The sequence below is a fragment of the Primulina eburnea genome, chromosome 8, assembly GCF_022965805.1.
Source record: "Primulina eburnea isolate SZY01 chromosome 8, ASM2296580v1, whole genome shotgun sequence".
NCBI classification, from domain to species: Eukaryota; Viridiplantae; Streptophyta; class Magnoliopsida; order Lamiales; family Gesneriaceae; genus Primulina; species Primulina eburnea.
Genome location: NC_133108.1, coordinates 44,021,274 through 44,044,707, shown reverse-complemented (window position 1 = coordinate 44,044,707; position 23,434 = coordinate 44,021,274). Strand labels below are relative to the sequence as shown.

The 23,434-nt window shown below is 36.5% G+C and overlaps 2 protein-coding genes and 1 pseudogene across 4 annotated transcripts; 2 read left to right on the top strand and 1 right to left on the bottom strand.

Annotated features, from left to right (window-relative positions):
• Nucleotides 1–126: 126 nt before the first annotated feature.
• On the bottom strand, nucleotides 127–3,938 carry LOC140840152 (sugar transporter ERD6-like 7; annotated as a pseudogene).
• Nucleotides 3,939–5,837: 1,899 nt separating this feature from the next.
• On the top strand, nucleotides 5,838–14,773 carry LOC140840149 (receptor-like cytosolic serine/threonine-protein kinase RBK2). Of its 3 annotated transcripts, none has more exons than XM_073207298.1 (7): nucleotides 5,838–6,130; nucleotides 12,094–12,471; nucleotides 12,683–12,934; nucleotides 13,041–13,195; nucleotides 13,296–13,375; nucleotides 13,461–13,596; nucleotides 14,362–14,773. In XM_073207298.1, exons 2-7 carry the CDS (start codon nucleotides 12,096–12,098, stop codon nucleotides 14,524–14,526), a joined length of 1,164 nt encoding a protein of 387 aa, XP_073063399.1. In that variant the 5' UTR covers nucleotides 5,838–6,130; nucleotides 12,094–12,095; the 3' UTR covers nucleotides 14,527–14,773. The 3 variants fall into 3 exon arrangements, with proteins under 3 accessions (XP_073063399.1, XP_073063398.1, XP_073063400.1); XM_073207297.1 differs by having other exon boundaries at nucleotides 5,842–6,130; nucleotides 14,115–14,527; XM_073207299.1 differs by lacking the exon at nucleotides 5,838–6,130 and adding an exon at nucleotides 14,115–14,264 and having other exon boundaries at nucleotides 11,795–12,471.
• A 1,524-nt stretch (nucleotides 14,774–16,297) lies between these two features.
• Nucleotides 16,298–22,331, top strand: LOC140840148 (autophagy-related protein 18g-like). Its single transcript, XM_073207296.1, has 9 exons — nucleotides 16,298–16,782; nucleotides 17,859–18,311; nucleotides 18,669–19,089; nucleotides 19,229–19,464; nucleotides 19,577–20,380; nucleotides 20,456–20,613; nucleotides 21,030–21,160; nucleotides 21,686–21,880; nucleotides 21,993–22,331. Exons 1-9 carry the CDS (start codon nucleotides 16,618–16,620, stop codon nucleotides 22,007–22,009), a joined length of 2,580 nt encoding a protein of 859 aa, XP_073063397.1. The 5' UTR covers nucleotides 16,298–16,617; the 3' UTR covers nucleotides 22,010–22,331.
• The last annotated feature ends 1,103 nt before the right edge of the window (nucleotides 22,332–23,434 follow it).

The window sequence follows — 23,434 nt, the reverse complement described above, 5'->3', positions numbered from 1 at the left end:
CACCATTTTTTAAACGAAATTTATTTGAAATTTCGAGTGTATATTTTTTAAAAAAAAACTATAAATTAGTTAGCTCTTCAAGTTTCTGTAAATTAAAAATATATTAATTATTCATTCATCCAATTTTCTTGCAACTGTTATTTAATAGAAAAGATGATTATTAAAAAATAATATAATATTTTCTATTGAATTTATGATATTAACATATTAAAGCTAAACATTTTGCATCTCCTCAGAAAGCTAAGTATTTCCCAAAAGCAAAGTCAAATTGAAGAATCAATTGCTGCTTGAATCTGTTCCAGTGTTCTGCCATTGGTTTCTGGGACAACCTTAATCACAAACACGATGGCAAGTGCATTGATTGCAGCATACAGAGTGAAAGTTCCTGCAGATCACAAGGTACATTCACAAGTACGAGGTGATACTTTTCTCTGGCTAGAGCAACGGATGTGGTCGACCTAACGAGTTTCGACCAGTCGAGCTAGACTTCAAATTTGACAATACTTGGAAATACTGGATTTTACTACATTGTTCATCACATTTTGTTAAAAGAAACATGTCATGTGTAGATATTAAAAACTTAATATCACACTCAATCTCTAGTAGCTTGTCTAAAGTGTGAGAAAATAATACTCAAACTCAAGTTGAGTTTCCAATGAGTCACTTGAAATCTACTCACCTGCGACTCAATCCACTTGTATTCCTAATTAGTTAAACAGATGATAATGAACTACGCTGAGGCTGGGATGTCAAATTTTGCTTTCGACACTGCAAATTTTAGAAACTAGTTGCTTACCATAAGAGCTCCAGCTCATGAGGAAATTAAAGGTCAAAGTACAAACCAATGCACCAGACCAGTTCACTAGTGCTGCAAGGCTTCCGGCTACTCCTTTAATGTTTACAGGGAATATCTGTAGTAATCATAATTCTTAGTCTGAACTGTAGACGAATGCCATCGGAGAATACACAGTTCACGTAGAGAAAGCATGTAAAGTTTTTTTCTATCATACCTCAGACATCACCAACCATGGAATCACTCCCATCCCTATCGAAAACGCCCCTGCATATAACTAATGGGCAGAATAGACTCTAGACTCTCCGATTAGGTATTTGTCTTCAATATTTGTAGATAGTATATCATTCGAAATCATCAGAACTTACCAGCATGCCCATTACTGCCAGAGCAGGAGCTGCACCAAGTGCAAGTCCATGCTCCTGGTCCAGAGCATAAGGCTTCTTAATCAGATTGTTTTCATAGAAATGAAACAAAAACAGACTAAAAGAGGCCGAAAAGATGAATGATAACCTTCAAAAAGAATGAACTCCCAGTTAGTAGGCACCCTAGGACCTGTCCTGCTCCAGAAACCTGCACGGGGCAAACGCATCTTGTTTAAATCTTGAATAGTGTGGAGCGTAAACAGTGTTCCGTAGCTGATGAGCAGCCACTGGCATATAAATGATACCACGAGAAGCGGTTTTCTTCCTGCCCTGTCGATTAAAATGCCACCGAGTGTAGTGGCTATGACCTGACAGAAGATTTTTGATGCAATCAAACAGGATCCACAGAATTAGTTCCCTTTTTAATAATGAAAAAGCTTTTTCATCTCCAAGAATTCACAGTGTGGATCTAGATACCTGAAGAATGGCATAGCTTATAGTTCCCACGTTGGCTGGAAACCCTGTGATATTACACGAGAGAGATCAAATCTTTAATCTGATCCTTGAGTTTGTAATGACGCTTACGAAAAACATGAACTTACCCGAAGACTGAAAGATACTGCTGACATAGAAACAAATTCCGCTGGTTCCTCCAAGTTGTTGAAAGACCATTAGTCCGACTCCTATCTGTGTGAGAGTTTATAGCTTATGATCGTTTATTAAGCTTTGAAAACGAAATCTATAGACCAATTTTGTTAGAGAAAGAAATGGAAATAAATATACAGAAGTTAATGCATACTAAGGTCACACGAATACTGACATAAGAATGAGCATTTTACCTTGACTGAACCCAGATATCGTTTTCGAAACAAATCGAACAGATTAGCTTTAGGAAGCTTTCCCAAGGTTTCTATGTATTCCTGGCAAGACAGTTCATTTTTTAACTTACTTTACTCTTTGAGATGTTGCTACTACTCTTGTTACAAGTTTTAAAATTGAACTCACTTGAATTTCAGCTGCCTCCTCAGATATATCAGCATTCTTACCTCGAAGTCTTCGCAACGAAGCTTCAAACTCCTTTTCATTTCCTTGTTTTGCCTAGCAACTTCAACTATTAAGCTTCTGACAATCTTTCCACATTAAAATGGATAACATTTATTAGCGAATTGTGTTTCTTACCAACCATCTCGGGGACTCTGGGATGATAAAGAGTCCAAAAATCAGAAGAGCACAAGGGATTATTCCTGCAGCACGATCACACACGGTATCAATAGCTGATAATCTTGGTTACTTGTCCTACACATAGGTTTGTTTCATAAAATACCTGTTAAAGCTAGCGCTCTCCAAGTGAGCATCGTGCCTATGATGAAAGATACACATACTGCAGTACAAAGCACGACCTACAGGGTAATAAGGATTTTCAATATTGATAATCTCTCTCTGTTAAAATTGGATAAAATTTTGGTATCTACCCCACAGAACATTGCCAACGTTCCTCGTAAATCCTTGGGCGCAATTTCAGCTATGAATACGGGTATCTGTGGACCAAAAACTAGATTGAAAACCTTTGAACATCTCTATCACAACATATATAAATCAATCTATTAATTTACCACATAAGAGAAGACTCCCGTTCCATATCCAGTTGCTAATCTTCCAATATCCAGTAGTATAGCCTCCTGTACGTACAACTTGGTTTAAGGCTCACTTACCAGTAAAAATGACGGTAAAAATAGTCCATCCAAAAATACATAAAATTGATGGTTAACATAACATGGACTGTTACAGGAATTGTTGTAGAGGAATATAGTCGAAAATACCTGAGCAGAGTAAATGGAAAGCCACCCTGCAATACAGATTCCGCTTGATAATATCATTGTCTGCCACAGTTTCACACCCGAGAACTCGGGTCATCATACATGAATCAATAGGTTGTCCTAAATACTAGTACTGTTAATCCACTTCGCCAAGATTACCTGTTTGCGACCTATGTAATCTGCGATTTTACCACCAGTAATTGCACCGATCATTCCTCCGAAAGTCAATATGGATCCAAACATTGAATACTGCCAAGAAACAACACAGGCTTAAAAATCAAAATTTGTCGCTGAGAAATCCTGTGCATGAACAACTTAGAGAATGATGAAAAAGGAATAAATTCAATGAGATTGGATTGTTTGTATTTCCAAACAACCTCTGCTAAGGATAAGTGCACATCTTCTCTGATAGCAAACTGTGTCGGTGATGAATACCCTAGCTGAAAAACACAAAGCCATTGCATCAAACAAAATCGAAACAAGGTCCTTAGATGATAAGGTCATCCGAGAACTCGTTACATACGCATGATCCGAACGCATAATAACCGCAAGCTACCACAAAAGTGGTGACATAAACCATGAATCTATCCTCCCTAATGCCTCCTTCGCGGACTCGTTATACTCTCTTCTTGTGAAATAATTAGTCGAACCCTTATCTCTTCTTGCACTAAGCTTTCGTCTTTTCGTGTTTCTTGATCATCAGCCATCTTTACCTTCTGGTATTATTCCCCTCCCAAAGTTGATGAATCTAACATAAGACAGCAAAGGAAAATATTCTGATCAACTCAAACATGCAATATGCATGAAAACTTAAGGAAAAGAAGCAAAATCAAGAAATGGTTGTCTAATTAAATGATTCAACGAAGCTAGGACTGATATGGGAACGTACTTGCCGCAAAGTTTCAAGAATTAGCATAAAATGAAATCAAGCCGATCTAGCTAGGTTCTTTTATATGTAAAAAATGTCTAAATATTTGACTTCCTAGTATCAAAAAATTTGTTAGGATTTCACATCAACACTCGTATACGCACTCTTACCTAGTAGTATCAATGGATTTGGTGTCCACTTCTCAAATTAATGATTTTGAATCGACCAAATATAACAATTCATAAACTTATAAATTATGCTTTTTAATAGGCCGACAAGCAACCTGGAACTCTCACCAGATCAGCCGTATCCAGATGAAAGTTATTTGTAAATTTTAATATTTAAATAACGTGAATCGTTTCTCTATTTTAGATTTTAAGAATCCAAACACATATAAAATGTGAATATGAATTTGAATTTTAAGCCATTGAGTGTTTTACCAAGTTTAATTTTCTGTTTTTCTATTCTTCGCTTTTAATAAAAAAAAAAAAAAGAAAAGAAAAGAAAAAGTCAAGAAGAATATTACAAAATAATTTTTTTTTATTGGGTGCTTTAATGCATGCCGCATATATAACTTAATTAATTAATGCATATATTATTACTTTATATTATAATATTTTTATATATATTAGTCATTTAGATCTTATTAGATTACACAAAAAATATTTAACATATTATCTTTATATGGAGGGCAAGCCTTCTTCTCTAGGAAGTTGATTATTATAGAAATTTCGGATTTAAAATCGACCAATAAGTAGCAAATTTTATTAAAACTTGATTCAACTTTTTGGAATTTTGGGTTGATATCGTAACACAAAACAATTGATAAAACGCTGGTCGATGAGCACATTGAACTATACATGTATCATGTAATGAGAGCCCTCACATCCCTGCAGGCACAACGACACAATTATCAAACCATGTAAAAAACGATCCATAGAAGCAATTATGATGGCCAATTAACCCACAACAATTATTAATTATTTTCTTAAGCTTAAGTTGCACGAAATCGTTTGTTACTGATAACCAATACAACATTTTAGTGGGTATAAGGTCTATTAGCTGTCATCATATAACTTACATGATCTAACGAAAAGGTTTTATGGATTTTTATCCGTGAGACGTATCAACTATGTTCATATTTACAATAATAAATAATATTTTTAACATAAAAATTAAAAAAAAAATCATAAGTGATCCAAATAATATATTCGTCTATCGGTGCTCCATCTCGCTAGTTGTTGTGAAACTTTTCATATGTCTGACTGTTGATGTTTCATCTCACCAGGTACTTCTGCTTCGTATCAACATATTTTTTTCCCATGTATAATACCATTATTATAAATAAAAAAACAAAAAAAATAACAAAATTTGAAACTCGGCAATTAACTTTGAAAATTTCTTTTACCATAATACCGTTTAACTTTGTCATACAATTTTTTTCTTTTCAAAATAGCATTTCTCAGTTAATATCATTCTTATTTAAAGAAAACAAACTTAATTAAAAAATTAGAAGTCAAACATTAATTCAGAATTAAAAAAACTAATCTATCATCATTATATTTTATAAAAAATATATATATATATATATATATATATATATATATATATATATATATATATATATAGTTATCTTTATATTAAAATTTAATTTATGTTCACGTAGTTCCCCAAATTCTCATAAAAAATCATTTTTACGAGAAACAAAATATAGTAAAATTGAAACCCAATCATTAATTTTGAACTAAAATTTAGTTTAATATTATTTATATTTACTTATTGTTTATAAATCTAAAAAAAAAATTTATATTGAAAATTAATTAAAATGCACGAAAATTTAACTCGAGTGTAACACGGAAGTGCGTAAATTAAATGAGTAGCCGAGCCAAACGTCCACACAAGCGTCGGCGTCCACCTCTGCATCACCCGCCGCCACCGCCCATGCATGGATCTTCTCATTGTTATCTTATTAAAACTAAATTTCCAATTATGTCTTTTTTTTTTCCAAAATCAAAAATCAAATTTTCGGGTGTTTGGTAGGGATGGAGTAAATCCAAGATCCTTGTCTTTGAAGATAACTTTACATAATTATTGCCACTTTCATTCCTTCATGCACACATCGATGTGTGCAGCTGAAGGCAAAAATACTCCATTTGCTTAGCAAACGAGTTAAAATATCGTAAGCTTGGCTTTGGAGGACCACACAGAAGAAATACTCTGTTTCAGTCTGCTTCAGGGTTTTTGTCAGAGGAAGAAGAAACTCAAAAGTGGTAGATTCTACTCTACGGTTCGTATACATTTCCACGAGTCCTAAATTGTTGCGCCAAAAGTATTTCTTGATGGGTTTTCGGATTTCTTGTTATACAAAATGTATGGAATAAACAGAAAGGTATACTAAAACCAACGAACTAGTAGTATGAACAAAACAGTAGCACAATGCTTAAAATAAAACAAACCGAGGCCTGTATGAAAATACAGTGTCCTTAAAACAAATTCGTCCCCTCCGGGATGTGCTTCGAGGATGAACTTGGACGTCTGTTTCCCAGGATACAACGGAATAACCAGCAGTGACTTAGCACGAGACACTACTACGACGAACTGAAAGCGTACCTTTACTTTATCACCGAGGTTTAACGGAGGCAAATGAAAAGCTAACAAGATGAAATGCAAGAGAATACTTGAGAGAAAATATTTTCATGCACTTTGAAATGGAGAAATGAGCACACTATTTATAAGCCCCCCAAAAGCATACCAAGAGTCATGCAAGATTAATTAACTCAATTAATCTTCCCATTAACTCAAGAATATGAAGAGCCACAAGTTTTCAAGTAACTCAAGAATGTGGAAAGTCAAAAGACATTCCACAATAATGAGCCACAACCAACTCAAGAATGTGGAGAACCAAAAGGCACTCCCACATTCATGACATATAATTTTTATTCAAATTTCCAACAATCCCCCACATGAATGAAAATTGATATAAATCTCGGTGACAAAGTTCTACAGTTGAATCATGCATAGGATAGGTAGGTGTTATCCTTTGAACCTTCCCTCATGAAATATATTTGCTTTACTAGCTGACCAGTAGACATGATGTCCTTGAACTGTTCTGCCGTTTATGTAAATTAAGATATATTTCACACAAGACTCTCCCTGATACTATTCAGTTCTCATGATTGTGTTCGTTTTGGCCATGAACACACGCCTGGTTCTGCGAGAGGGTTTAGAATTGAGCCTTGCATTCCTTCGAAGCGGCCCCACTTCTCTCTCACATAGGTGATTCTATATTCTTCTCATTAGAATCATTAAAAGCCGTAAACTTATCCTCAACATTCACTGTTTCATAATAGGAATGGACTAGGGATAACCCCCACAGTGATTCTCCAAATTAATGCGATTAGGTTGTCCCATTGAACCTAGTTCTTGGGATCTCCAGTCAGCGTAGGTTGGGTTTTCCTTCGCACCAATTTATTTTATAGGCTTGAGCCTCATTCCCCTTGACGATTTTGCAACTAATTCTCTGTTTAACCCTTTGGTTAGCGGATCCGCTATATTATCCTTTGACTTTACATAGTCAACAGAGATAACTCCGGTTGAGAGTAGTTGTCTAATGGTATTGTGTCTACGACGTATATGCCTAGACTTACCATTATACATTGTATTTTGTGCCCTTCCAATTGCAGATTGGCTATCACAATGTATACATATAGCCGGCACTGGTTTTTCCCATCCTGGAACATCTTCTAAAAAATGACGCAGCCATTCAGCCTCTTCACCACACTTGTCAAGAGCTATAAACTCAGATTCCATCGTGGATCTGGCTATTACAGTTTGTTTAGAAGATTTCCACGCAATTGCTGCACCTCCTAAAGTGAATACAAATCCACTTGTAGATTTTGAGTCTTTCATATCAGATATCCAATTTGCATCACTGTATCCTTCGATAACAGCATGATATCTGGTATAGTGCAGCCCATGATCACGAGTGTACCTTAAGTATCTTAGCAATCTGATAATTGCTTTCCAGTGTTCAACTCCTGGATTACTCGTGAATCTACTCAATTTGCTCACTGCATAGGCTATGTCTGGTCTTGTACAACTCATTAAGTACATCAGACTTCCAATGACTCGAGAGTATTCTAATTGAGACATACTTTCACCTCTATTCTTTGATAGATGTTGACTGGTATCTATCGGTGTTCTAGCCAATGCAGAGTCATCATTATTGAACTTCTCAAGTATTTTGTCAACATAATGTGACTGACTTAGAACTAGCCCTTCTGATGTTCTATGGATTTTAATTCCAAGGATTACATCGGCTAAGCCCAAATCTTTCATGTCAAATCTTGAATTCAATAACTTCTTGGTGGATTTGATCATCTTATCATTACTACCAATGATAAGTATGTCATCTACGTAAAGACATAAAATGACATATCCATTTTTAGTGTTTTTTATGTATACACATTTGTCACATTCACTGAATTTAAATCAACTTTCCATCATGGCTTTATCAAATTTTTCGTGCCATTGCTTTGGTGCTTGTTTTAGGCCATACAGAGACTTCACCAGTTTACATACCTTATTTTCTTGCCCGGTCGCAGAAAATCTCTCAAGTTGTTCCATGTAAATTTCCTCTTCTAAATCTCCATTTAGAAAAGCCGTCTTTACGTCCATTTGGTGTACTTCAAGATTCCGCAAGGCGGCAATCGCAAGTATCACACGAATAGAGGTTATTCTCGATACAGGAGAATATGTGTCAAAGTAATCAAGCCCCTCACGTTGATGGTAACTTTTAATTACCAATCTGGCTTTATACTTATCTATTGTTCCATCTGATTTCATTTTCCTTTTGAAAACCCATTTACAGCCTAGTGGTTTGCTTCCCGGAGGAAGATTTACTAATTCCCACGTATGGTATTGTAAAATGGATTCCATTTCGGAATTGATAGCCTCTTTCCATAGAGGTCCCTCAGATGAACTAATTGCTTCCTTGAAGCTTTGAGGTTCACTTTCCATCATGAAAGTGATGAAATCCGGACCAAAGGATTTCTCAGTCCTAGCTCTCTTGCTACGTCTATGTTCAATGTCTTGATCAAACTCTTGTTCTTCATCAAAGATTCGTGTACAAGAAAACGATAAGCGCTACTGTTTTGAGCATATCCAATGAAAATGCAATCAACAGTTTTTGGTCCTATCTTTACCTTCTTTGGAGTGGGTACTGCTACCTTGGCAAGACACCCCCACACTCGCAAGTATTGGTAAGAAGGACTTCTACCTTTCCATAACTCGTATGGGCTTTTATCTAACTTCTTTCGGGGCACCTTATTTAAAAGGTAATTTGCTGTTAGAACAGCTTCTCCCCACATGTTCTGTGGTAAACCAGAACTTAATAGCAACGCATTCATCATTTCTTTCAATGTGCGATTCTTTCTCTCTGCAATGCCATTTTGCTGAGGAGAATAAGGTGCAGTTCTTTCGTGTTTAATACCGTGTTGAGCACAAAACTCAGCAAATGGTGATTCATATTCACCTCCACGATCACTTCTTAGCACCTTAATTTTCTTGCTAAGTTGGTTTTCAACTTCACTCTTATATTGGACAAATTTGTCAATAGCTTCATCCTTACTTTTGAGGAGATATACATAACAAAATTTGTGCTATCGTCAACAAAAGTGATGAAGTATTTATTTCCACCACGAGTTTGTACACTTTTTAAATCACATACATCACTGTGAATTAGATCAAGTGGTTCACTATTTCTTTCAATAGTTCGAAAAGATGTTCTCGTTAGTTTTGCCTCAACACAAGTTTCACATTTGTGTTGTTTGTCAATTTGGAATGCAGGAATGCTTTTCATGTTAATTAATCTACGAATTGTATCATAATTAACGTGTCCAAGTCTACCATGCCATAAACAAGAAGACTCAAGCAAGTAAGCAAAAGTGTTAACTTTATTCATCACGGGCTTAATAGCCATTACATTTAGTTTGAATAAACCATTACAAACATAAACTTTGCCAACAAACATTCCACTCTTTGACAAAACCACCTTATCTGACTCGAAGACAATGCGGAAACCGTGCTTGTTAAGAAGCGACCCGGACACCAAGTTTTTGCGAATGTCCGGTACATACAACACATTGTTTAGAGTCAGTTCTTTTCCAGATGTCATCTTCAGAACAACTTTCCCTTGACCCTTGATTTCAGAAGTGGCGGAATTTCCCATGAATAGTTTTTCACCTTTCTCAGATTCCTCAAGAGTAGCAAACATCTCCTTGTCGGAGCAAACATGGCGAGTGGCACCAGTGTCGATCCACCACTCCCTTGGATTCGAACCCACCAAATTAACCTCTGATATTACAGCACAGAGATTCATGTTCGAAACCTCATGAGCAATGTTATCTACCAGATTCGCCTCTCGGTTTCTCTTCGGCTTCTTACATTCAGATGCCTTGTGACCCATACCATCACAGTTGTAGCATTTTCCGGAGAGCTTTTTCTTTGACACGCCTCCTTTGGGTCCCATGTTCAACCTTTTGCTGGAGGAGGAAAATGTTCTCTTTTTCGAGCTTTGGCCATGCTCGACAACATTTGCCTTAGCGGCAACAGGAGAAAATAATCGTCTTTCCGAACTCTTGTTGTCTTCCTCGATGCGAAGTCGAACAATGAGCTCTTCAACATTCATCTCCTTTCGCTTGTGCTTCAAGTAGTTCTTGAAATCCTTCCAAGCTGGTGGTAGCTTCTCAACAATAGCAGCCACTTGGAATGATTCGCTCAAAGTCATCCCCTCACCGTGAATCTCGTGAAGAATCACTTGGAGTTCTTGAACTTGGCTGATAACCGGCTTTGAATCCACCATTTTAAAGTCCAGAAAGCGACCAACAAGAAACTTCTTGGCCCCGGCATCCTCGGCTTTGTACTTTCTGTCAAGGTATTCCCACAGCTCTTTAGCCGTTTTCTTTTCGCAAAACACGTTGTAGAGCGAATCTGCCAATCCGTTTAGTACATAGTTTCGGCACAAGAAATCAGAATGATTCCATGCCTCAACCGCACTAACAGATTCAACATCTCCCTCACCCTCGTTGAGTTTAGGAGCATCCTCCGTGAGGAATCTAGCCAGGTTCAGCATCGTCAAGTAAAACAGCACCTTCTGCTGCCACCTTTTGAAGTCCACACCAGTAAACTTCTCGGGCTTTTCACCGTGACTTGCTGGAACAACAACCGCAGTAGCACGTGGGGTACCATGAGGGACAACTTGAGGAGGGACAACATGACCAGTTTCCCTTTGCACGTTGGTTTCAGTAGCCATATCTGAAACAACACGTAATGAGTAATCTGTTTTAAGATTGTTATACAAAATGTATGGAATAAACAGAAAGGTATACTAAAACCAACGAACTAGTAGTATGAACAAAACAGTAGCACAATGCTTAAAATAAAACAAACCGAGGCCTGTATGAAAATACAGTGTCCTTAAAACAGATTCGTCCCCTCCGGGATGTGCTTCGAGGATGAACTTGGACGTCTGTTTCCCAGGATACAACGGAACAACCAGCAGTGACTTAGCAAGAGACACTACTACGACGAACTGAAAGCGTACCTTTACTTTATCACCGAGATTTAACGGAGGCAAATGAAAAGCTAACAAGATGAAATGCAAAAGAATACTTGAGAGAAAAGATTTTCATGCACTTTGAAATGGAGAATGAGCACACTATTTATAAGCCCCCCAAAAGCATACCAAAAGTCATGCAAGATTAATTAACTCAATTAATCTTCCCATTAACTCAAGAATATGAAGAGCCACAAGTTTTCAAGTAACTCAAGAATGTGGAAAGTCAAAAGACATTCCACAATAATGAGCCACAACCAACTCAAGAATGTGGAGAACTAAAAGGCACTCTCACATTCATGACATATAATTTTTATTCAAATTTCCAACATTTCTCACTTACTGTGCAATAGTTCTTTGTGTGATTTGGGTCTTTGCAATATGTTTTTTGTTGAATCTGAGATTAATTGCTCGGTGGGATTTCATGAAATTCATGTTTATTTCTGTAAAAGCTGGACCCATTGTTTCTTTTTAGTATGATTGGTTACCTTTTTGGGAATAAAAAAGACAACTTTCTATTGCAAGAACAGCTTGTCTCTTTCTTTATAAACATGCAATTCTAATCTTTGAACTATATATGTTCATACTGATGAAATCTGTATTTATTTTCTTGGTGGAATTGGGAGTATGATCAGTAATGGAGACGGAGAAAGATAAATCAAAGGCCTGCTCCCCTGATACTGTGCTCGAGGACTTTCTAAGAAGTGCTGAATCTGAAACAGATTCCTCAAAAGCTACAAGCACTTCAGAATCAGAAGTTCGGATTGATCCGAAACTTGGTTCGAGATGGGCCAAGTTTTTTCAATTATTGAGAATTAAGTCCAAAGGGCAGTTTACCACATTTCATTCCCTCAAATCCCTGAATATATCTAGAAGATTCAGCAGTAGTGCACAAGAGGAAGTTTTAGGGGCGACAAGTGTGGTATTAGGTCCTCACCTGAACTATTTCAAGCCTCAATGGAAGAGTTTTACCTTCTCAGAACTCCAGACAGCAACCTGCAATTTTTCACAAGGTTAGCTTTATGAACGTCCCGGCTGGACCAAGGGAGCGTTTTTGCGAAATTGTGAGTTTTTGTACCAGCAAAATGCATCAAGTCGCTCATAGTTCGAATTCTAGCCCTTTGTCCTGCCCCTTGTGTCTATTCTGATCATATATCTTGATAAAAAACGGCCCACATTAGGAAATTTTGTAAATCATGAGTGTCTGTTTATGCATATGCATAGGATATTTGATCGGGAAAGGCGGTTATGCTGAAGTTCATCGAGGTTGTTTGCGAGGGGGGCAGCTTGTTGCGATCAAGCGTTTGATTAAAGGCCGGGCGGAGGAAAGAATCAATGATTTTCTAACAGAACTTGGCATAATGGCTCACATAAATCATCCGAACACCGCTAAATTGATAGGTTACTGCGTTGAAGGAGGGACGTACCTTGTTCTTGAGTTGTCTCCCCTTGGAAGCGTGGCTTCTATGCTTCACAGTTAGTTCACCTTATCCAGATTTTTTGTTTATTGTTCTGACACTTGTTTTAAGGCTTTGGATCTTGATTTTTAGTTGTTTTTCCTTGTATTTTTGTGACAAAATAGATTGTAGAGAGAAGCTCGAGTCCGATATTCGGCACAAGATTGGGTTAGGTACAGCAAAAGGATTGCTGTATCTTCACGAAGGATGTCAAAGAAGGATCATTCATAGAGATATTAAGGCTGCAAATATATTGCTCATGGAGGACTTTGAACCTCAGGTATATCAATGAATGTTCCGTGTTATTGCATAGCAAGAAAATTGGAAGTGAATTTAGAAGGTGTTTAGTTGAATGTACCTCAACTATTGCTTCGGTTCAGATTTGTGATTTTGGGCTAGCGAAATGGCTCCCAGATCGATGGACTCACCTTACTGTTTCAAATGTTGAAGGCACTTTCGGGTAAACAGAATTAACATCCCTCAATCCTTTTCAACCCAATTTTTTAGAATGATCGGTATTTGGTGCTAATCCATTGTTGCTGCAGGTATTTAGCACCTGAATTTCTAATGCATGGAATAGTAGATGAAAAAACTGATGTATTCGCCTTCGGGGTTCTGCTGTTGGAACTTATTTCTGGGCGTCGAGCCCTGGATTACTCTCAGCAAAGCCTTGTTATGTGGGTATGTCTATCTCATCTCCCCTTCACGTGTCATCCTAAAAATTGCTCTGAGAAATTAGCTAAATGGTCGAGCAATTTGATTCTCAATATTCAAATATTGGCTTGAGTCAGGGGCGGAAGCAAAGCCAAGACCACAGGCAAGTAGTTTCCAAAGAGTTTCAGTTAAAACTTGGCTAGAGGGAACACCATCTTTACTAGAACTTGGGCTTTAATATATCAAGCTTTGATATTCACCGTGTCTCAAGCTCATATAATATTTTCATTTTTCTAAATATCATCTGAACTGTTAGTTGTCACTTAATTTTATCTAGTTGATTTCAAATATGAGCTCGATTGATGATCGAGAAAATTGAGCTTGTCGTGCTCAAACTACCCTAATCAAGCTTCAGTTTTGAGTGTTAATAATTTTCCCCGAGTATAGTGCAACTAGAGCTCAGTCATGCTTGATTGCATCATAGTTGGAGCAACATTGTTAGCACATATGCATCAAATCTTGTTTTGTTATTTCTTTTGTGTCAGGCTAAACCTCTATTAAAAAAGAACAGAATAAGAGAACTTGTAGATCCCTCACTTGGTGACAACTACAATCCCATACACTTAAATCTCATGATCCTGGCTGCTTCATTATGTGTCCAACAATCTCCGGTTAGACGCCCTCGAATGAGCCAGGCATGTATCATTTAAGTAAACAAAAAACAACCCGTGTTATTAATGATGTTACACAAGGTAAGCGTTCTTGTATTGATTTTGGATTTGGTTAGTGCAGATTCTGTTGCTTTTGAGAGGGAACTGTGGCAGCCTAGAGCTGATAAAAAAATGTAAGAAGCTGTCGAGTTGGGAGAATTACTACAAAGAGCTTTTTAGTGCAGAAGAATACAGCTTCAACAGAGGCTTCAAAGGTTTGGCATCCGCAAACACGCATGACCCTTGATACTTAAACGACATTGTGTCATGTTGGTGCATAGGATTATCCGAGCTCGTCGCGAAATTTTTTAGAAATATATTTTCGGATTTGATTCATTGAAGTGACACTGAGATCATAGTTAATCGATGTAATACATTCAGTTTTGGACATATACCGATTGAGATATACTTCTTCATCCCTCCGGAATTTCCATTTTTAAAGAATGAAATATTTATTATTTTATGTGCGTAGCATTTCACCATGATAACATAAATCAGAGGTCTATTGATTTTGAAAATATAATTCTGTGATTCAAGTTTTTTTAAGAACATATTTTACTACACATGTCCCTTTCCCTAAACCGTTGCATAGTCAATTACTTTACTGCAGCATAAAATTTAATATAGGTAGGAAATTATTTTTGTGACAACGTTGGGAGGGGTGGGTAATTTTTTGTTTTTGTATGGGTTTAAACTTAATATTTTTTTTATTAAAGAAAAAGATTTGTGTCACGTTATCCTAACGATGATGTAAATAAATGTAAGAGATAGAACATAACTCTTGGCTCAATTTTATCCGTTATTATGCCAAAATATTTTTCATGTCCTTTTTGACTTAGATCCAAGATTCCCAACTATTTACCAACAATAACAAGAATTCAAAAGGGATAATTATTATCAAAGGAATGGTTGCTTTACTAAGTTTTCTCTCTTTCCCAAAATATGGATAAAGAAAACTCATTCCATTTTCTGTTAACTGGTTATTTCATACATTCATTGACTAGATGCCATTATAATGAAGTTGCCAAATACTATTGGTCATTCAATAATTTGTGAGGAATAATGAAGATTGGACCAAATATTTGCACCAACATTTAAAAAAAAAAAAGGTAGAAAATAAATATCTTGTTTGCTTCTTTCAGCGATTTTTAATGACATGTCGAGTTTCAATCGCTTAATTAATGTTTTCATATGTCATAATTCATATTCACTAAATAATAGTGTCCATGTTCACATTGTATAGATCATAAAATTTGGGGATGTTCACATGTATTTAATGGTCCTAATTTTATTTTATTAATTAAAAAATATATATAAAGTTAACTAAATAATAGGTATATTCTGAAACGATCTCATTAATCTGTATCTGTAAGACGGTCGATCTCACTCATACCTAACATGAAAAGTAATATTTTTAATCAAAAAATATTTTTTTCATAAATTAAGTTGGATCAGAGATCTGTTTTATAAAATTAACTCGTGAGACTATCTCACAAAAATTTTGTATTTGAATGAATACGACGACTTGATTTCTTTTGTATTAGAATAAATGGCTATAAATTTCTTGTGTTTTATTTTTGATAATTCATATTATGATTTTAATCTCAATAAAATACGTGGTAATAAACTAATTTTTTTTAGGCAAAAACTTGTGTGAGACGGTCTCACGAGTCGTATTTTGTTTGACGGATCTCTATTTGGGTCATCCATGAAAAAATATTACTTTTTCTGCTAAGAGTATTATTTTTATTGTGAATATTGGTAGGGTTGACCCGTCTCACAACTTAGGATCCATGAGACGGTCTCACATGAAACTCGCTCTTTTTTATATATAAAAATGAGATAGCTCAAAATATTTTTTTATAAAAAATATTAAATTTGTCTTTATTTACTCAATTCAAGGATGTGGTTACAAAATTATTCTAAAATTTACTTTAAAAGTTGGGACTAGAAAACAAACCAAATAAGAAATAAATAGTAAAAATGATTTTAAATGAATATCAGAGCGCAAACAACAAAAGAAGCGGAGGAGACGCGAGCATGTATAAATATAGAAACAGTAAAGAAAGCATGCGCCTCAAGTCAAAACTCCTAAATTTTTACAAAATTAAGGAGACCAAAATTGCGAACATCATCGAATATTTTTGCGAGTGTTTCGCGGTGGTGTTCCCATTTCTCCGGCGATCGAAGATTTTTGATGATCGACGGCGGTAAGTATTGCGCGTCGGCCTGTGCGGCGGAGCACGACGGCGGTGGAGTTGAATCGGGAGTTACTCGTCAGTCGGTGGTGGTTGGGAAAGGCTGAGAGGATAAAGTCTGAAGGATTTATCTTTAAAAAATGAGGAGAAGCAAGGGGAAAAACAGCAAATTGCTGCCTAATTCTTTCAGAATTATTTCGTCTTGTATCAAAACGGTATCGACGAATGCTAGCACCGCAGTGCGGTCGGCCGGTGCGTCCGTCGCGGCCTCCATTTCTTCCTCTGGAGACGATCGAAAAGAGCAGGTCGGCATTTCTGACATTATTTTTCAAGCTTCTTGTCTGTATTCTGCTTTTTTTTACTTCATGTAGTGGTCAGTTTTATTAAAGTGTTTGATTGTATTGGTTTCTTTTCTTCTTTTTTTTTCAGTTCAGTTCATTTCGTTGATGCCTTGATTGAGTTTGAGCACTTAATTTCGGAAATAATTGAGTTTTTTGTTTTAATTGTATAAACTAGATGAATCGCATCAGAAGTTAATTTTAGCGTGTGAAATCTTTTTTGTGATTAGAAAAAACTTAATTTACGGAAGTAAAACCTTGAATCGACTTCCTTCCAATCAGACCGCATAATCAAATTTACTTTCGTATACTTGTTGAGATAGAACATGCTCTAGGATTCAAGGAACTCTGTAGGCAAAGGGATTTTAATTTCATGGTGGTTTCATTTGTGAAAATTTCCAGTTCATGCACCAATGTGTGGCGGCCTAGGATGCTTGTATCTCTAGTTTATTCTAGTACAAGTCCCCCTTGTGTTGTTTTTCTGTCTACAAATAAAGCCGTTCGAGTGATTCAATGACCTAAATTAAAGGGAATCAACTATTAATTGACTGACCACCTCTCTGTGTTTATTTTAACGTGAGTGCTGTTCCATGTCTTATTTTATTCGAAGGTTGGTTTTTTTCCTTGGATTTTTCTCTCTTCCAAGTGATTTCTCCAAAATCTCTTTCATGTTAATCCTATCCTAGGTTGCTGGAAGTATTAATTTTTAAAAATTGTTGAAGTGATTTGTTTCAGTTTGTTTCCTTGCTTAAGACGGCACTTGTTATTGGATCACTTTGTGCGAATATGGTCACTTGCATATCATAAACAGAGGAAATTTGCGCCAGTTGCCTCAAAGTCATGACTACAGAATGAATAGGATGAGATTTTCTTATTTTTGTTATGCTCTCATTGGGCCTGTTTACTAGTGCAATAATAATCTTTCGCCTTTATCTGGTAGTAAGAGCTTTACATCGATTTAGGAGTCTTATATCTGTCGCTTATAGTTGGGTATTTCAGAGCGACTCTCTACTTTTCTGGATCTGATCCTCTGTGTTCTTCAGGTATTATGGGCTGGCTTTGACAAATTAGAGAATAGTCCAACAGCCTTCAGGCATGTCTTGTTGATTGGCTATCTAAAGGGTTTTCAAGTTTTTGATGTTGAGGATGCCTGTAGCTTTCGTGAACTTGTTTCAAGGCATTACGGACCAGTTACATTTTTACAAATTCTTCCAGCTCCTGCAAATTGTAATGGTGCTGAAGAGTACAAAAAATCACATCCTATGCTAGTGGTTGTTGGTGGGGACGATAATGAAAGGATCGCTCACCCTCAGGCTACTTGGTCTTTCACTAATGGTGCAACAGAATCATCTTTAGAGAGCTCGTTTGACCCCCCATCTGCTGTTCGATTTTACTCAATGAAATCAAATGAATATGTGAAGGTGGTTGACTTTAAATCTGCAGTGTTTATGGTTAGATGCAGTCTACAAGTGGTAGCTATTGGCCTTGAAGAACAAGTATGTAATGCATTTTTTATTGTCACTTTTCCTTTAGTTGTTTTATTTTTTCTTTTTGTTTTTATTTCACATACTGGCAGTGGTGTGTTATGTTTGGAGTATACTCTCATCGGCCTGGCTGTTGCATGGCTATATAGGAATTTTTTTATAAATTTATCAGGTGTTGTTTCTCAAATGAAGTATATGTCGTGTGCAAGAGTGGTTAAAATTTGTTGCAAGTGTATACTTCATTAACAAGATAGCTTTTAAGAGTGCATGCCTTTTTTATGTTCAAATCACATTTCTAATGGAACTTAAATACTGTTCTGATTAATGCCAAAAAAAACTACAAGTTTGATTGGGTTGTTTATTGAGCAGGTATATTGCTTTGATGCACTTACGCTTGAGAAAAAATTTGTTGTTGTCACCTATCCTGTTCCCCGATTCAGAGAGCAAGGACCTGTTGGAATGGGGGCAGGGTATGGTCCAATGGCTGTTGGACCTAGGTGGTTGGCTTATCCTCCTAATCGTCCGTTTATGTTAAATACGGGCCGTGTGAGTCCAAAGAACATTTCTTCTAGTGTTAGTCCATCCACATCTCCGGGGAGTGGAACCCTGATGGCTCGTTATGCAATGGAATCCAGCAGACACATAGCTGCAGGGATACTTACCCTGGGTGACATGGGTTATAAAAAACTATCCAAATACTGTCCTGAGCTACTTCATGAGAGTCCTAGTTCTCCTGGCTGGAAAATTGGGAAGCTAGCAGCATCTGAACCAGAGAATGCTGGCGTGGTAGGTTCAATGCACTGTTAACATTATCATGTTCATTTTGTAACTACTGACTGAACGAGACATTATCTCTTTGAAATTTATAATAGAAGATGTTGGGTTTGCCATTTTACCACAATGTTCTTGAATTTGTCTACTGCAGGTAGCTGTGAAGGACCTTGTTTCCTCGGAAATTATATCACAATTTAGGGCTCATACAAGTCCAATATCTGCTTTATGTTTTGATCCAAGTGGGACTCTTCTGGTTACTGCCTCTGTACATGGAAATAATATAAATGTTTTTAGGATCATGCCTCCTCATAAATGTAATGGATCAAGTTGTAACGACCGGGGCACTTCACATGTGCATCTTTATAAGTTGTATCGGGGTATAACAACTGCTGTAAGTATATGCAAGTACCCAATCTTAACTATTATTCTTCTAATACCATCTTCTTTTTCCTGGAAAACCTCAAGGTTTATGAGTTTCCTGATTCCTTTTTATTTTTTGACAGGTAATCCAGGACATCTGTTTTAGTAAATACAGTCAGTGGATTGCTATTATTTCAACTAGAGGAACTTGCCATATCTTTGTTTTGTCCCCTTTCGGGGGGGATGATGGTATCCAAGCTTTACAGACTCATGAGCAAGGTAGCTTACTGTTTTTAGCTTCATCTACACCGTGGTGGTCTACCTCATCTTTCACCACAAATGAGCAACATTCTTCTCCTCCACCTACTTGCACCCCTTCTATCGTCACCCGGATAAAATGCAGTGACTTGGGCTTACTTAATTCAGTAAGCAACGTCGCTGCTTCAATGGTTGGGAAGACAAGTGTACCATCTGGAGCTATTGCTGCTGTTTTTCACAATCCTAAGTCTACTGGTTCTTTGGATGTTCTTTCGAGCTCCAATGTGTTGGAGCACATCTTAGTATATACCCCATCAGGCTTTGTTGTTCAACATGAAATTCAATCATCATTAGGGGTTGAACTGAGCGAGTGTAGAACCAATTCCTGGTCAACTGCACAAGTGAACCCACAACATGAGGAATTTAGAGTGAAAGTTGACCCTACACAATGGTGGGATGTTTGCAGAAGACTAGATGATCTGGAAATTGAAGAATGTGTATCTGGCATCTTTGATGGAGAGAACGCTTATCTTGATAACTCTGGAATTGGTTCCCGGGAGGAGTTTTCTGGGGAGAAGGAATTGGTAAAGAGCGACACGATGAAATCTGCAGAGAGAACACCCTGGTATCTGTCTAGTGCTGAAGTGCAAATAAACTCTTGCAGGTTACCCATATGGCAAAAGTCAGAGGTATGCATTCATGAATTACTGATGCCTTCGTGTTTTATTGTGGGTTTTCTGTAACTAATTTGAATGGTTTGTTAGATACATTTCCATGCAATGGAACCTCCAAAAACCGAATGTTATTTTGGTGGTGAGTATGAAATTGAGATGTTGGCTTCACATGAATTGGAGATAAGACACAAAGATTTGTTGCCAGTATTTGACCATTACTCTAGTGCAAGGCCTGGATGGACTAGCCGGTGAATATCTTATCCTTGTTTCTGGTTCTTATGCATTCTTGATTATGTCTTCTTGTTTGGTTTGTCCATTGATATTGCTGCAAATTTCCAGTTTGAATGGAATATTCTCTCGTCTACTATATTTCACTAAATGCACCAAGAAATCATCTATCATGGTCATTTTGTAATGCTTATTGCTTCCTTTTTCATAATGGTGCTTTACGAGCTGGCTACAGGTTACCCTTTTCTCTTCTTTATCTCCCCCTCGAATAATATATATCATCCAATACTGAAAGTAGGGACAGCAGTCCTGGTTTATGTACTTACATTTGAAAGTAGGGACAGCAGTCCTTGTTTATGTACTTACATTTGAAAGTAGGGACAGCAGTCCTGGTTTATGTACTTACATTTGTATTTTACTTGGTTGTTTAATGTAGATCCATGTCCTCTGAAGGACGACATCACAGTGCTTCCACTGATAGTTGTCAAGCTAGAGAGACAACTGGTGGCCCGCGTTTTATTTCTCATTCAAATCCACCAGCAGATAGTTCTACTGAAAAATCAGGAGGTAAGATACTTTTTTTTCATAAATGCCTTTTGTGCAGCATACTTGTGAAATTATTTAGCTTATGTTTCTCTTACCTAAATGTAAGAAGCTTCGTTTTTTTCTGGTTGCATTTGGTGGTGACAAGTTCTTCTGCCAAGCTTGTGGATGTTTTATTTGCCTTTAATTCGCAGGCAGTTACCCTCCTGAAATTAGAAGACCAGACAAGTTTATGTATTAACTGATGTACTCTATCGCATCAAGTGCAAAGTTCATTTTCTTCCCATTTTCGCCACGTTGTCCAGAGAATAGAGAATTATCTTGATTTTGAATACCAGAACTTTGATAGAACTCTTATACTACTTGGCCATTCTGCAAATCCCTTAAGCATAGTAAAGAGAGAAGGGTCAAAAATCTAGACCCATCTCCCCCTTTTCCTCCACTTATTTTACAATTTCTAACACTGCCTTTAGTGGTATTTTCCTTCCAGAAATAAGATTTCATGATTAAATATGGTAAAATACAGACCCGATGTTTTTATGCCTACAGGGATGGAGAAAACAGTAGATTTTGGGCATTTCTTCAAGGAAGGCTACTGCAGTAAGCCAGAGTTAGGCGATTACCACGACTCAACTGAAGCTGCAACTGAAGAAGTGGATGACACTGGTGCTAGCAACACTCACGATGAGGAGGAAAAATCTGAGGAAGGATGGATTGGTGGGATGTTTGATTTTTCCGAAGATGGTAATACTCTACAGCAAAAACGCCACCATCCCGTTTCTTTTTAATTCATGGCCTATTTGTCAATTCCAGTTCATGTGTCAAATCTTAGCTTGAATTCTTGCATTAATCGCAGGTGATCATACAGAGTAAATATTCACGAACCTACGATTGACAATGGAACTCGAACACGATACTACGTAAGCGATGACCCATGCTTGACCCTATTTGTGTGTATATTCATGTTTGTCAATTAGCAATTCTTGAACTCTGGAAAGGGTGCATCATGTAAAATTATGGATTTGATTCAGGGGGAGCTAGGATTTACATTTGTTTTGTTTGGGGACGCTCACTCAATCATGTACAGTTTATTTATTGTTCCTGCACAGGTCGGTTCCCATCTGTATTGACATTTTTTAATTTAAAAAAAAAAGATGAAAAAGAAATGGAAAGCAGACAAATCACATTTCGTTTACTGGATATCTCGTTATATTATTAGATTAGCTGGGTGATCACTATCTAATGTTTTTTGGGTTTGCATTATTTAAAAACTTTGTTACTCAATTAAACATGGTTGTTTTACTTTCATCTCACATGAACCTTTTACAATATTTGTTTCGTAAGTGTATTTTTAAATACAGTGTACGGCTAATATTTAAGTAAAGTTAAAACATATGTTCATATATATTGCTTTTTATTTGTTTCAATAGTTTTTATATTTATATCTTTTATTCAACTCTACTTTTTAATTTTTAATAAAGTTTATAATGTATATTTTATATTTTGTTTCGTTTTTAAGACAATGATTTTTTGATTTGAGGGCTAGTGTGAATATGGGTAGGGTTGATCCGTCTCACAGATTATGATCCGTGAGACGGTCTCACATGAGACCCACTCTTTCGTGTGATCCCACGATATGAATGCGATGGTTTTTAGAATTAATCACATTTTATTATTTCATTAATAATAGCAATGTAAATGAATCGAATTGAGTAAAATATGATGAAATTTTGAATACTCGAATTTGACTCGTATTAGTTCTATTCGTGTTCGAGATCGATTCAAAGTTCAAAAATTTTAAAAAATTTGGCTCGAATTTGGTTTGAATTTAAGCTCGAGTTCGGCTCGAAAAAAATTAAAAAATGTTTGAGTTCGGTTCTAATTTGATAGGTTCGAATATAAATCAAATATTTTTTTAATTGGCTCGAAAAAGTTTGTGATTGAGTTGGTTCATTTGTACCTCTAGTTGACACTTTATAAGTATTTTAGTAAATTTTAAAAGTGAAATCATAAACAATAATTTTTTAGGTGGAAGAATGCGATAAGTAGGGGTGGTGATCATGTAAAACACGTTATTGAACCTAATGCCTGATGGAAAACGGAAACTGTTTTTGACATTTACTTATTATCATCTTATTAAAATGGAAAGTTCATTTTCAATATCAGATTCAACATTCTAAAAAATTCCAAAAACGAAAATTTATTCAACCCATCTCGTTGTATAAATCATATTCTTTTCTTTTTCTTAGGTGGGAAATATGAAGATAAAACAACTAAATTTCAGTGTCCGATGGCGAC

Bases quoted from the DNA above. Each gene is read 5' to 3' on its own strand.
- LOC140840149 (XM_073207299.1), top strand. From the start codon at position 12,096: ATGGAGACGGAGAAAGATAAATCAAAGGCCTGCTCCCCTGATACTGTG. The intron at 13,196-13,295 runs GTATATCAATGA...GCTTCGGTTCAG, and splicing joins TGGAGGACTTTGAACCTCAG to ATTTGTGATTTTGGGCTAGC. The intron at 14,265-14,361 runs GCATGTATCATT...TGGTTAGTGCAG, and splicing joins GACGCCCTCGAATGAGCCAG to ATTCTGTTGCTTTTGAGAGG.
- LOC140840148 (XM_073207296.1), top strand. From the start codon at position 16,618: ATGAGGAGAAGCAAGGGGAAAAACAGCAAATTGCTGCCTAATTCTTTC. The intron at 16,783-17,858 runs GTCGGCATTTCT...TGTGTTCTTCAG, and splicing joins GAGACGATCGAAAAGAGCAG to GTATTATGGGCTGGCTTTGA. The intron at 19,465-19,576 runs GTAAGTATATGC...ATTTTTTGACAG, and splicing joins ATCGGGGTATAACAACTGCT to GTAATCCAGGACATCTGTTT.